General features: G+C 33.4%; 2 protein-coding genes across 2 annotated transcripts; both read right to left on the bottom strand.

Moving 5' to 3' along the window:
- Window positions 1–5,270: 5,270 nt before the first annotated feature.
- LOC125810502 (germin-like protein subfamily 1 member 17) lies at window positions 5,271–6,270 on the bottom strand. The gene is made up of 2 exons (XM_049489976.1): window positions 6,132–6,270; window positions 5,271–6,004 (listed from the first exon to the last, which is right to left on the bottom strand). Exons 1-2 carry the CDS (start codon window positions 6,256–6,258, stop codon window positions 5,454–5,456), a joined length of 678 nt encoding a protein of 225 aa, XP_049345933.1. The 5' UTR covers window positions 6,259–6,270; the 3' UTR covers window positions 5,271–5,453.
- Window positions 6,271–6,843: 573 nt separating this feature from the next.
- LOC125810504 (germin-like protein subfamily 1 member 17) lies at window positions 6,844–7,828 on the bottom strand. The gene is made up of 2 exons (XM_049489979.1): window positions 7,662–7,828; window positions 6,844–7,547 (listed from the first exon to the last, which is right to left on the bottom strand). Exons 1-2 carry the CDS (start codon window positions 7,786–7,788, stop codon window positions 6,997–6,999), a joined length of 678 nt encoding a protein of 225 aa, XP_049345936.1. The 5' UTR covers window positions 7,789–7,828; the 3' UTR covers window positions 6,844–6,996.
- Between the last annotated feature and the right edge of the window lie 5,112 nt (window positions 7,829–12,940).

Below are 12,940 nucleotides of genomic sequence, written 5' to 3'. Positions count from 1 at the left end.
TCTTTATGACTCCGTCTGATGAGCCGTGGTTTTTAGCCCGAAATTGAGTTTGATAAGTAGGGCGCCTCATACCCGGTTAGAACTATCAGACACATGGGCTTAATAAAAGTATGTATTAGCTTTTTGACAGGCCCTTTGCTTGGGTAAAATAATTAAACCATGCAGTCTGATAAACTATGTTAAAATTCTTGTGTATTTCGATTCTTATGTAGTTGGACTACCTCTAAGGATATTGACTTGCTTGATCTATGATGATGATGATGATGATGATGATGATGATGGATAATAATAGACTTCTGTTTAAATTAAACTACTAATAATAATATAATGTAATAATACTAATAATAATGCATTATTATTATTTTTTAAAAACTGCCAACTAAATATGTCCTATCCTTTTAATCTTTATTTTGAAAAAAAAAATAGTAATAATTATCCAACTAAATAGGAAGTTTTAAAACTTCCCATTACACTCTCACATCTAAACAAATTGAAGAACTTTTAAATTATAATTATTTATTTTAAAATAAACCACGTATGGAAAAAATTATGGGTTTTTAATCATTATTTTGAATTTTAAAAAATACCCAATTAAATAGGGAGTTTTAATACCCATTACACTCCTACTTTTAAACAAATTGAAGAACTTTTAAATTAAAATTATTTATTTAAAAAACCCCAAGTACGGAAGTTTCTTTTAAAATTTACATTTAAATATCATTTAATATTTTAAGTTTTATTTCAGTTTTTTTTTTTTTTTTGCATTTTAAAATAAATATTTTCTTAATAACATATAACCTTTTATCTAAAAAATAGAACTGATGATAATGATAATGATAATGATAATGATAATGATAATGATAATAATAATAATAATAATAATAATAATAATAATAATAATAATAATCCAATTATAATGTTATTATAAACATAATTTAACAATTTACTTTCATTTTAATTGATATATAATTTAAGAGGTTCTCAATATTTTATACTTTAATTCATTGAAGTTTAATTTTAATTGCATAAAAAAATTATATTATAAATGCATGCTTGAAATATAAAACCTATTGTTATTACTTATGTGTTATATAAAATTAATTTATTAACTATTAAAAGGAAGTGAGTGTTTTAAGTCGATTTTTAGAACATTAATTCGGAATGGCTATCCGTCGGGAAAATTAAGTTGCAATAACCTTAAGATTAATAGCAAGTAACGATAGGCAAACAAATATAAATAATAGAGTAGAGAAGGAATTTGGGTCCAAGTCTGGTTTCCTGTCCGCCTGGGCTAGTACTTGGGCCCATTTTCTTTTTTGGACCTTTGGCCCATTTGAATCACATGTAGATGTCCTAAACTAACACAAAAATAAAATATTATTTGGGCCTTAGGCCCAATTTTCACCTGTCCTAAATTCTAGCAAAATAATAGATAAATGGGCTTAGGCCCAAAGGTAACAAAATACAATTTTGGAATTATTTCAATTCTCCGATCTGCTTCAATATTTTTTCAACTCCGGGACCTGTTCGTCGATTTTCAATGGCCGGTAGACTCGATAAAGGAATTTGAGTCTTTATGGCTCTCCCGGAATGAAAGGGAAAGATGTGAGTTCCTAATGGACTCGGACAGATTTCACATGTAACAAAAAGAATGATAAGAAATTAGAATTGTTATAAACAATAATTAAATGAGGCATCAATTGGGTGTAAGCTAATGTTAAAATCTAAGATACAAGACAAAACATAGTGTCATTGACTAATTTATAAAATTTACTACATTTTTACCGAGAACGAGTATTCACACGACACATTATTTAATTAAACTAAGTCACATGGTAGCTCCATATCAAAGTCACATGCCGAGTTACATCAACTGACATAGATTACATATTCAATCATAACATAAACTAATCAATATGTCATATTATCATAAATGAGCACATGATCTATTACTACATAATAAATTTTGAGGAAAAAGTAGCCCAACTTAGATAAATACTCCTTTAATTAACTAAAAAGAGGCGACTAAGCACATACTTATAACTCTTGAAAAAGTAGATTAAATACTAGTCTAGAACTAAGGCAGCCAACAAACATAGCATTAAAAATAATCCATTCAACTAGCACAAACAAATTATAATGCAAGGACACTATTTTTTTATTTATAATTTGAGATAGTCAAGCCATGGTCAACTTGTGATCACATGACTTTCATAAACCTATACCCCAATAATAATTCCATAGCAAAATATTTAAAGGAGAAAATACATACTAGTGACAACAAGCAGCGGAAAATAAAAGGGTCAAAGCATGCTTCTTATTACATAAATCAATATGACTAAACTCCAAAATGAAACATGTGAAGTTAAGGGAATACTAAAATGCTAGAACAGCCCACAGTAAACAAATATTTAGCTCTTTATTACAGCATAAATGCACATAAAAAATCTTCTCATCCTTAGTAATCAGTGAACTCCTAATAATTAAATGAAGATAAACACCTTATGCTCTCATAAGATTAACCAAAATGGCAAACGACTCGTATGGTACTAAAATTAAATTACAAGCTTCACATGCACCAAAGACAGTATTAATAGAGTAAGAAAAGAACCCACAAATACGAACGGGAAAGGAGCTTCAACATCTTTACGACTTCATTAAGACGGGGAAGAGAAGGGGAACACATTTTAGCATTCTTTTCAGATATCATTCCAGCAAGCAAAACATAATAACATTGATAGAACAAGAACTATAGAAGAAACAATAAATAGGCCTCATAGCGAAATCATCTAAAACATAAAACGATCGTAAAAAGCAAAATAAATATACGCCTATTTACATTAGCATGAATTTCGAATCTAGGCCTGAGAATATACAAAGGAGTGACAGAATAGTTTCATGGACATTTTCAGCGCATATAAACAAGGCAAAAAAATTTATCCAAAACCGCTGGAGACAAAACAAAGTCGGAGTGATCAAAGAATAAATAGGCCGAGCTTAAAACGAGAACAACAACCAAGGACTTAAGCAGACTACAAACAGAGAAAGCATATTCAAGTAAGCACTAGATCACTTTGAAAATGACACAAAGACATCTTAATGAAAACAACTACTTGAGAGACCGAAGTAGATACACAAAGGTTGAGAAGAGAAAAGGCTACAAGAGAAATAAAGGCGATATTCTCACCTTTCTCGGGGCAGCGAAACAGAGAACAAAAGAGCGAAATGACAACCTTCACCACGGAAACTTGAGCACGAACAGTAGCCGAGAAGTCCGGGCAAGAATATCAAACCCAAGCACTAAAACAAGAGTATCTCCTCTGTTTTTCCTTGAAGTATATTTAGTATGGTGTTTTAGATAATTTCGCTGCCTTAAGTAAAATTTTTCTTTTTTTTTACAAATGAGTAATCCCAGAATATATAGAAGAAACTAGGGTTCGGAATAAATGGAAAAAGGGACGAAAATTTTCGGTGGAGTAGAGCATGTATTGTAATTGTATGGGTATGGTATTAATTGTAAAAAAAAAATAGGGGTGGGGTCGGTTGAAAGGGAATTAGAAAAACTTAACCAATTCAATTTAGTTAAGATAGATTCGGCTAGTAATAACAATAATTAACTTAATTATAAACTAATTAATTTAACAATATAAACGACTAAATAACCAAATATTTAAATAAAGCTAAAATCTTCTTGAGACAATTTTCGAACATTCGTAAAATATACTAATTAGACACATAATTATACAATAATTAACTTAATTACAAACTAATTAACTTAAAATATAAGCTATTAATTAATTTAAACTAAATAACCAAATATTTAAATAAAACTAAAATCCTTTTGAGACAATTTTCGAACATTCATAAAATATACTAATTAGACACATAATTATATAAAATATCATATTTATTATTTTAAAATTTATAAAAATGACAAAACTACTTAAAATGTCTTGAAAATTATTTTTATAAAGCCAATTATATTAAATCATTTAGATTTTAGGAAGCTCGATGATTAATTTATATTGTGGAGGTCCAAAATTGGATGTCAACACATAGGACGCTATGTAGGATGTGAATTGTCATATAGGATGTCATGTATACGCATGTGTTTAATTGTTCAATTTTATACAAATTTAAGTGTTTACTTGTGCACACCCAAAGTTGGAGGGTCAAAGTTCAATACTCGGCACTATCTTAGCATTTTTACCTTTTAGTTATATATCATCTCATTGTAAGGCACGGTGTCATCTACAAGCATTGCGAAACCTGAAACCACTGATCTCTAGAAAAAAACTTCTATCAGAAATGGCCACCCAAACATTCCTAAATCTTCAATGTCTTCCACTTCCACTCAAAAGCCACAATCACCCGGAGAATTTTAGAACCTTTTTTTTATCATTTTAAAAGTTTTGAAATCCATTTTAATAATTTTGTTAGCTAAGTTGGATAATAAGGGCAAATGTGTGCCCGTGTGATAACAGCGGGGGCACGATGGGACCTAAGCTTTAACAGAGGACAAAATCAGACCTTTTTTGCAAACCACAAGGACAATTTTGGATATTTTCTCCTCTTTCTAAGGGGAGAAGGATCTTGGATTGATATGTCATTCCCTTTCCTTTCTTTGTAGATTATTAGCCCGGGACACCTATACCAAAGACTTAGCGTGCAATCTGCATAAAATCTAGTTTTCAACTTCAAAGTAGCAAGTGTTGCAAGTTAAAAGAAAAAAAGGAACACTTATTGCAATAAAAACAAAAAACCCCTTGGATCAACAAAGTCGTTGTGGACCACACCACTAGATTGAGACTGTCAACTTCCTATCTGAGTAAGTAATGAATATCGGATCCTACTGACGTTCAACCGGTGATCGAGTCTAGTGGTGCTTGTGACTTTTCCTATTTCAACTTGGATTGAAAATATTCTACAGGAAATGATTCATTCGCATCGACATTAGAGTCCAACTACATTGCTAGATTTCATGTTGTATAGTTGAAAAAATGTAGGACTAGTGTCAACAGTTCATCACTAAGTTTGGATCTAACTAATACTAATCTAAAATAATAGTATAAGTATATAAAAGTTTTTCAACTTTTACGAGGGAAACTCAAGAATTGGTCCTAGAGCTCAAACTTATACAATTGAAACTCCAGGAAAGCATCTTAATCGACTAATAAGATATATGTCCTTTCCAGGAAAATCATTTCAACTTTACACTTGATAGCCATTAAGCATGTCAATTTCACTCTCATCACACCAGGTGCATGGCAAACATAGTGCTTATTCATTAGTATATATTGCAAAGAAAGATTATAGTTACATACACTGCCACTTTATTTATTAGGAGTCAAGTATTGTTCCAACTCTTTCATAAGACGCTGGTGAGCAGCTTATGTGCTGCAACCAACTTTCAGAAAACACAGAATCATTATTTTAATAACATATAGTATAGCCTAAGAGAATTTCTTTCGAAGTACTGCAATCTCTGTCTTATTAAGCATGAAGCCTTTGGCAAGAACGTCGTCCGAAATAGGTGGATTTGAAGCAAAGATTGAATTAGGAATAATGACAAATCCAGGATTTTGACTGTTGAAAATAGCGAAATAAGTAGCTTTTCTGTTTCCCACATTATACTGGAAGTGAATAAGACCTTTTGGGATTACAAACACATCACCAGGATTCAAGACTTTGGAGAAGAGACGACTCTTAAAGAAGTTTGCAGGATTGGGGACAAGAAATCCTGCATAGATAGTACCCTCCAGGATAGTTATCAGCTCAGTAGCTCGAGGGTGCGTGTGAAGTGGAGCAAGACGTTGAGGTTCCAAGTCAATACGACCAAAAAAAAGACCAAGAGTGTTAAGTCCAGGCATGTTGTTCAGATCCGCAGTCTTTGTAGCAAAACCAAACCCAGGCACTGCATTTCCACTAACATTAAAACCTGAAGCAAAGAAATCATTCGCTGTTGCAAGCTTTGGGTCTTTGCAAATCTTTCCGTTCACGAAAACTGCACAGGTGGAATAAAAAGAAGATAAGCATATTATTTAGATAATAAGAGCTGACATAAATTGTACAACATATATACAAAAACTATGCATCATTCCCAAACAAAATATAGAAGGATGATTAATTACCTGCAGCCTTAGAGTCATTAACAGCAACACATATGTCCTGTAGAGGGTTGTTATCATAAGCATAAGAAGGGGAATTACAAGTGAAAGCAGTAATGACTAAAGTTGTTATGAACCACCACATCCTCATTGTTATGCTTTTGATTTGAAATAGACTTTGTCCAAACAACCACAAAGCTATGACTATTTATACAAGAAAAGAACAAGAAGTATCGAAAATTCACCATCAAGTCTATTTAGTAGGGCTAGTATAGAGTTGGTTTGGCAAGAAGATAATGACATAAAAGAAGCATTCCACTTTTCGGAAAGGCATAATATAATGTATAAATGTGTAGGATAAGCATCTACAGAGGCAATGTCTCATAAGGCCCCGGTAATACCAATTGATTTTCACTGCTCTATATTCTGTCATTGTTTAATATGGCCAGGTACCATTATTGGATCTTTATCATATTTTCTTGTTATTTGGCATTATCCATTTCTCTTTATGCCTCATGACACCAAACTCATTTTTACCAGTCTTTCCATTACTCTATCTTGCATTTTTTTAGTTCTGTTGAACCAATTTGGATCCAGTTGAAATTGTAAGGGACTCTTAACATATGTGCATCACTTGATTCAAGTTGTTGATTTATTTAAGAAAATATGTATAGCTATTAAGCGTGTCGATTCCACTCTCAGATTACACAAGGTACATGGCCAACATAGTGCTTATACATTAGTATTTATTGCAAAGAGAGATTATTGTTACATACATTGCCACTTTATTTATTAGGACTAATTGAGTAGACCATTATTCCAACACTTTCATAAGAAGCTGGTGCTCAGCTAGTGCGCTGCAAACAACTTTCAGGAAACACAATATAGCCTAAGAGAATTTCCTTCGAAGTTCTGCAATCTGTGTCTTACTAAGTTGGAAGCCTTGGGTAAGAACGTCATCCGGAATGGGTGGATTTGAACCAAAGATCGAATTAGGGATAAAGATAAATCCAGGATTTTGACTGTTGAAAGCAGTGAGATAAATAGCTTTTTTGTTTCCCACATTATACTGGAAGTGAATAAGACCTATTGGGAACACAAACACATCGCCAGGATACAAGATTTTGGAGAAGAGACGACTCTTAAAGAAGTTTGCGGGATCAGGGACAAGAAATCCTGCATACAGAATACCCTCCAGGACAGTTATCAGCTCAGTAGCTCGAGGGTGCGTGTGAAATGGAACAAAACGTTGAGGTTCCAAGTCAACACGACCAATAGAAATACCAAGAGTGTTAAGTCCAGGCATGTTGTTTACATCCACAAACTTTGCAGCACCACCAGCCCCGGGCGCTGCAATGCCACTAACATTAAGACCTGAAGCAAAAAAATCATTTGCTGTTGCAAACTTTGGGTTTTTGCAAATCTTTCCATTCACGAAAACTGCACAGGCGAAATAAAATAAAGTTAAGCATATTATTCAGATTATACAACATATATACAAAAACTATGCCTCATTCCGAAACAAATAAGTATTATAGAAGGATGATTAATTACCTGCAGCCTTAGAGTCATTAACAGCAACACATATGTCCTGTAGAGGGTTGTTATCATAAGCATAAACAGGGGAATTAGAAATGAAAACAGTAATGACTAAAGTTGTTACGAACCACCACATGCTCATTGTTATAGTAAAGTTTAGTTTTCTTTGGATTTGTTATGATATTTTCCAAACAACCCAAAAGGTGTGACTACTTATACCAAGAAACAAACAAAAGGTATTGAAAATTCAGCATCGAGATTCACGTGTCTTAGGTAGGGCTAGAATAGAGTTCTACATGAGACAATTATATACTATTGAAACTATAGTTAGTCAGATCTCCAAGTTAGTTATGAGTTAGATATTTTATCTTATTGTTGCCAGCTGTATTACGGCAGTAATCAAGTTAGTTAGGACACATATTTTTCTCTTTTCCTTGTATAAATAGATAGCCTCTATTCCTTTCTTAACCACTTTTTTCCAGAATATGAAAATCTGAGGCAGTTTCCTCTCTTTCCATTCTGTGTTAACTATCAATGGAGTCAAGTATTCACTATTATTAGAGATCGTGAAGCTTCAATCGAAGCTTAAGTAGCTGGATTTACCATATATGGTGTCACGAAATTATGCAAAGTTGACAAACATATATAATTGTCCGGCTAAAGCCAAGTTAAAAAACATGTTTATATATTATGCCTTTTGAAAAGAGTAAAGTAAAGCATACTAAAATAGGTTAGGTATGACTTTGACCATTCTCGATAAAATAAATCAAGGCTCCGTACTCAGCACTATCTTAGAATATTTCATTATAACTTACTAGTTAATAGCATTGCCAAACTTGAAACCACTGATCTCTAAAACGATTGCCCCCCAAACATTCCTAGATCCATCTTCATTGTCGTCCACTTCCACTCAAAATTATCATCTGTCCTCCTTTCGACCCCCAAATACCCTGAAGTAAATCTTTTGGAATAAAAATACCCTTATTTCTAATCCATGAGGTAGATGGAGGAAATATTGTACCAAATCACAAAGTTCAAGTACATTTTAGGACGAGAGGGAGTTGCTCGGATGGTAAGCACCCCTCACTTCTAACCCGAAAGTTGCGAGTTCGAGTCACCAAGGGAGCAAAAAGGGGTGGGAGCTCCTGGGGAGCGTAAAAAAAAAGTACATTTTAGGCCCTTCCACATTAAAATAATTTGAAATTACTTAACATATAGACTCATATGATTGTCCTGAATTTGAGTTCTATAGTAGATTAAAAATAAAATAAAAAGTTAGTCCTCTACTATCTACCCAAGGGTCATTTTTTATAAATAAGAATCAAAAGAGTACGTAACTGAATCTGCAAAATCCTCCCCCCCCCCCCCCCCCCTTCACTTCCTCTCTTTTATTTTTTCTTCTATCTTGTCCAACATTTTCAAAAAAATAATAATCCAACTTATGATAAAACAAAGGTGAAAAAGAGGAAAATAATGACAACATTCATATAAAAATAATTAGTTCAATAGAAGATTAATTACGCAATTGTATACACGTATACTGCATTTCTCTTTTGTGTGTACCCAAAATTTAAAATAAAAGAATGAAAATAATCTTTTCTCCTATCCTCATCCCCACCGTGACAATATACAAATTAAAAGAATCAGAACATGTAAGTTCATTTGAAGTCTAAGTCCATGATATCTTAATTAAAAATAAGAGATTCAAAAAAGAATAAAAAGAGGAAATGAACAAGATAATTGGATAATTGATAGAAATTTTTATATTAATAAAAGAAATAGATGGACAATCAGACGGGACGAGTATGGATTTTAGCTGGATTCCCAGTTATGAATTTATTTATAATAAATTGGGGTTGATTTAATATAGGCTAATAGAAAGATAACATTAAATTAATAATTTTTTGAATATTATTTTCAAGCGTATCGATTCAAAATATGAATCGTATTTGATTTTTATTATTTATTTGACAAGAGTTTAAATTTGGACCAATCAGAGTAGGCAATATAATAAATAAATATTTAATGATTTTACTTTACGGGAACTATTAAAAATAAAGGTAATTCTAAACCAAAAGATTAATATTGTCACGCCTCGAGCCTACACCCATGGCGGGACTGGCACTCGAGAATCATTGTTGGCCCCAAGCGAACCCTTGGCCTGACTTTCTTACTCAGCGGAAGACTTTACTCAAGATAAATACTTTTAAAAATAGTACACTGAACTGCTCAATAAATAACTGAGAATGTAATAAATAACATTCACTGCCAAAGTGGCATTTCAAGTCTCAACTTAACTGAAAATGGAAAAGTAAAGACTCATTAACTAATATCAACTAACTCTGTCTATGAAGCCTCTAAACACTGAGGGATGTCGGGACAAGACCCCCGATCATCCTAACAACTGAAATAAGCAAGCAATAAAACAAAACATAACCAAAGGGATCCTTCGGAAAGCAAGGAGACTCATCAACTGACTCTGAGTGCTCAACTAGAATCAACGATGCGCTGGATGCTTATTCTGGTTACCTGTGTCTGCATCATAAGAAGATGCAGGCCAAATGGCATCAGTACATTGAATGTACGAGTATGCGAGGGGAAATCTAAAACAAAACATAAGCTTGAAAGGAACTAAAGAACTTACCTGGCTCAACTCAACTCAACTGATTTCAATATAAAGCAGTGTAAATAAATGCAGTATAAAGAAAAGCTTTAAAACATGGTTTTCAACTCTGTGTATTTAGAAATACAATAATAACTCTGTATGTATGCAAAGATACAATATAAACTCTGAATATATATATAAAAATACAATTAACTCTGTGTATATAAGAATACAAAATATTGTTGTGGGAGTTTCTCTAACCGACGACCATCACTGAAGAGCTATCATGATGATACAACATTTTGCCTCACACTGCCAGGTCCGTCTTATACCTTGTCAGGGGTATAGAACTTGAACTACTAAGGGGACCCCACAAGTCTATGCTAAAAAGCACTGAAGGAATCATCTAAAAAGTATGACCCTTTTCTACCCATGGTGGCTACATGGTTTATGACGGTTGTGAGTTGTCTGAATTTTCCCCCATATCGGTGCTCAATACTACTCCCAAAATATGATACTAGCTCTTATGTTTTAAAAAACATACTTCTTTCTATGATTTGAGATAATTGCTCAAAAACTTAGCTCAAAGGTTATCTTGGAAATCAAAGTTTCCTCCCTTGCTTAATTGTGAAAGCATTTACTCTTTACAGAAAAAACTAGCTCAAAGGCTCTTTACTGAAAAACTAGCTCAAAGGCTCTTTTGAAAATCAAAGTTTCCATTCATTCTTAAGTGTGAAAACATTTACTCTTTGGGAATGCATAGTCCCGATATATTCTTTTTGAAGAAAACTTCAATCTTTACTCTTTATTCAACTCAAAACTCAAGTCTTAAAACAAAGTTAAAACATTTGTAAAAGACTTTGGGAAGACTCTATGAACTTCTCTTGACTAGGCTCTTAACTCGTAACTGATCCTTGAATTGAATTATGGATTCAAGGATTGTGATTTGTGATAGGAAAGATTTCATGATGTTTAGAGGTGTTGTTAGATAGTTACACATGAGAAAAGATCAAGAAATCACTGTCTGAAAGCAAGTCCGCGACGCGGAGATGCATTTAATTATTTGGTTGAAAAATAATTTTTTTGAGGCAGAACGGTCTGTGACCACTCCACAACGCGGAGAAAATTTTGACAACCTTAAGGAACAAGTCCGCGACGCGAACCTGCTACCCAGATTTTCCTGACTTTTTCCTTCTTCATTTTTTAGCCCCAATTCGCCTAGATTCGATTTTTTTTCTCCATATCTCTTTAGATTCAGATACCCAGCGAATGTACACAAGAATCTAACTCAAAACAACTCTAAAATCGATCTTAAACTCTCAAGAACTCCTCAATCTCATCCCAAATTTAAGAACGAAAACAATTCAAGAATACAACTCAAGAACATCAAAGTCTCAATCTTTTAAAACAAAAATCATACTGAAATAAACATGTTTGGCGCGTGAGTGAATGAACCCAACACTATGTGAACTCACATACCTCGTAGGATTGAATCCTTGGCGAAATCCACAATCAAACTTGAACGTTCTTGACGAATCTTGCATTTTCTCCTTCTTTCCCCTTTCTCCAAGCCCTAGCGTAGGTTTCCAATTTTCTAAACTGACCAAATTCGGTTTTGACCCTTAATTAATTCACTAAAACGAATTAAATTACTTGGGTAAGGAAAAGACCAAACTACCTTTTCAAAATTTGAATTGGACTTTCCTTATTTGAACAACCCAAATTCAATTGGTTATATCTCACTCATACGAACTCAGAATCGCGTAAACTCAGTGGCATTGGAAAGATTATTCCAAGATATTTCCTACGATATCTGGAAACATACCTAACTCGTCTTGATCTAGAAGTTATGGTCGTTTTAAGTTGACCAGAAATCCAACTTAACATGCTTAACAAATTTTCCAGATTTTTATATTCTTTCCAAAAATGACTATTTCTACTTTTTAACTTCTTTCTAGTTACGGGGTGTTACAATATCTCCCCCTTGGGACCATTCGTCCTCGAATGAGCTTACTCTTAGTAGGCTAAGGGTGTAACATGTAACATTCAGCTCAAACCCCCAACAATCAATGCAATGACAACATGCTAACTTATAAATGAAAGAGTACTAAGAAGCGAATTAGTACCTTGGTCTGGAACTTCTCCGGTTTCAAAGTGATGTGGATACTTCTTCTTCATATCTTCTTCAGCTTCCCAAGTAGCTTCCTTAACAAATTGGTTCCTCCAAAGGACTTTGACTGATGCTACTTCCTTAGTCCTCAACTTGCGAACTTGGCGATCTAGAATCTAAATCGGAATGTCCTCATAAGATAAGTTATTTTTTATGCTAATAGCTTCAGTTGGTATGATCAATGAAGGATCACTCATGCACTTCTTCAATATAGAGATCTGAAAAATCGGATGAACCGTGGCTAACTCTTGTGGTAGCTCCAACTCATAAGCTACATTACCTACCCTTTTCAATATTCTGTAAGGGACAATATACCGGGGACTAAGCTTCCCCTTCTTACCAAATCTCATAACATCCTTCATGGGTGAAACTTTCAAATATACCCAATCATCTACTTCAAACTCTTGCTCCCTTCTCCTAACATCAATGTAGGATTTTTGATGACTTTGCACCATTTTCAACCTCTCTTGAATCACTTTCACCTTCCCCATAGCTTGATGAACTAAATATGGTCCCATC

This window comes from Solanum verrucosum, unplaced genomic scaffold (genome assembly GCF_900185275.1).
Source record: "Solanum verrucosum unplaced genomic scaffold, falcon-dt-bn FXZP01000118.1, whole genome shotgun sequence".
Taxonomy (NCBI): domain Eukaryota; kingdom Viridiplantae; phylum Streptophyta; class Magnoliopsida; order Solanales; family Solanaceae; genus Solanum; species Solanum verrucosum.
This window is presented reverse-complemented; position numbering and strand designations above follow the sequence as displayed.

What these genes read in the sequence shown, in the direction of transcription:
- LOC125810504 (XM_049489979.1), bottom strand. Translation starts at nt 7,788, where the DNA reads ATGAGCATGTGGTGGTTCGTAACAACTTTAGTCATTACTGTTTTCATT. An exon ending in TAATGACTCTAAGGCTGCAG is followed by an intron (nt 7,548 to 7,661) that starts GTAATTAATCAT and finishes TCGCCTGTGCAG; the next exon opens with TTTTCGTGAATGGAAAGATT.
- LOC125810502 (XM_049489976.1), bottom strand. Translation starts at nt 6,258, where the DNA reads ATGAGGATGTGGTGGTTCATAACAACTTTAGTCATTACTGCTTTCACT. An exon ending in TAATGACTCTAAGGCTGCAG is followed by an intron (nt 6,005 to 6,131) that starts GTAATTAATCAT and finishes CCACCTGTGCAG; the next exon opens with TTTTCGTGAACGGAAAGATT.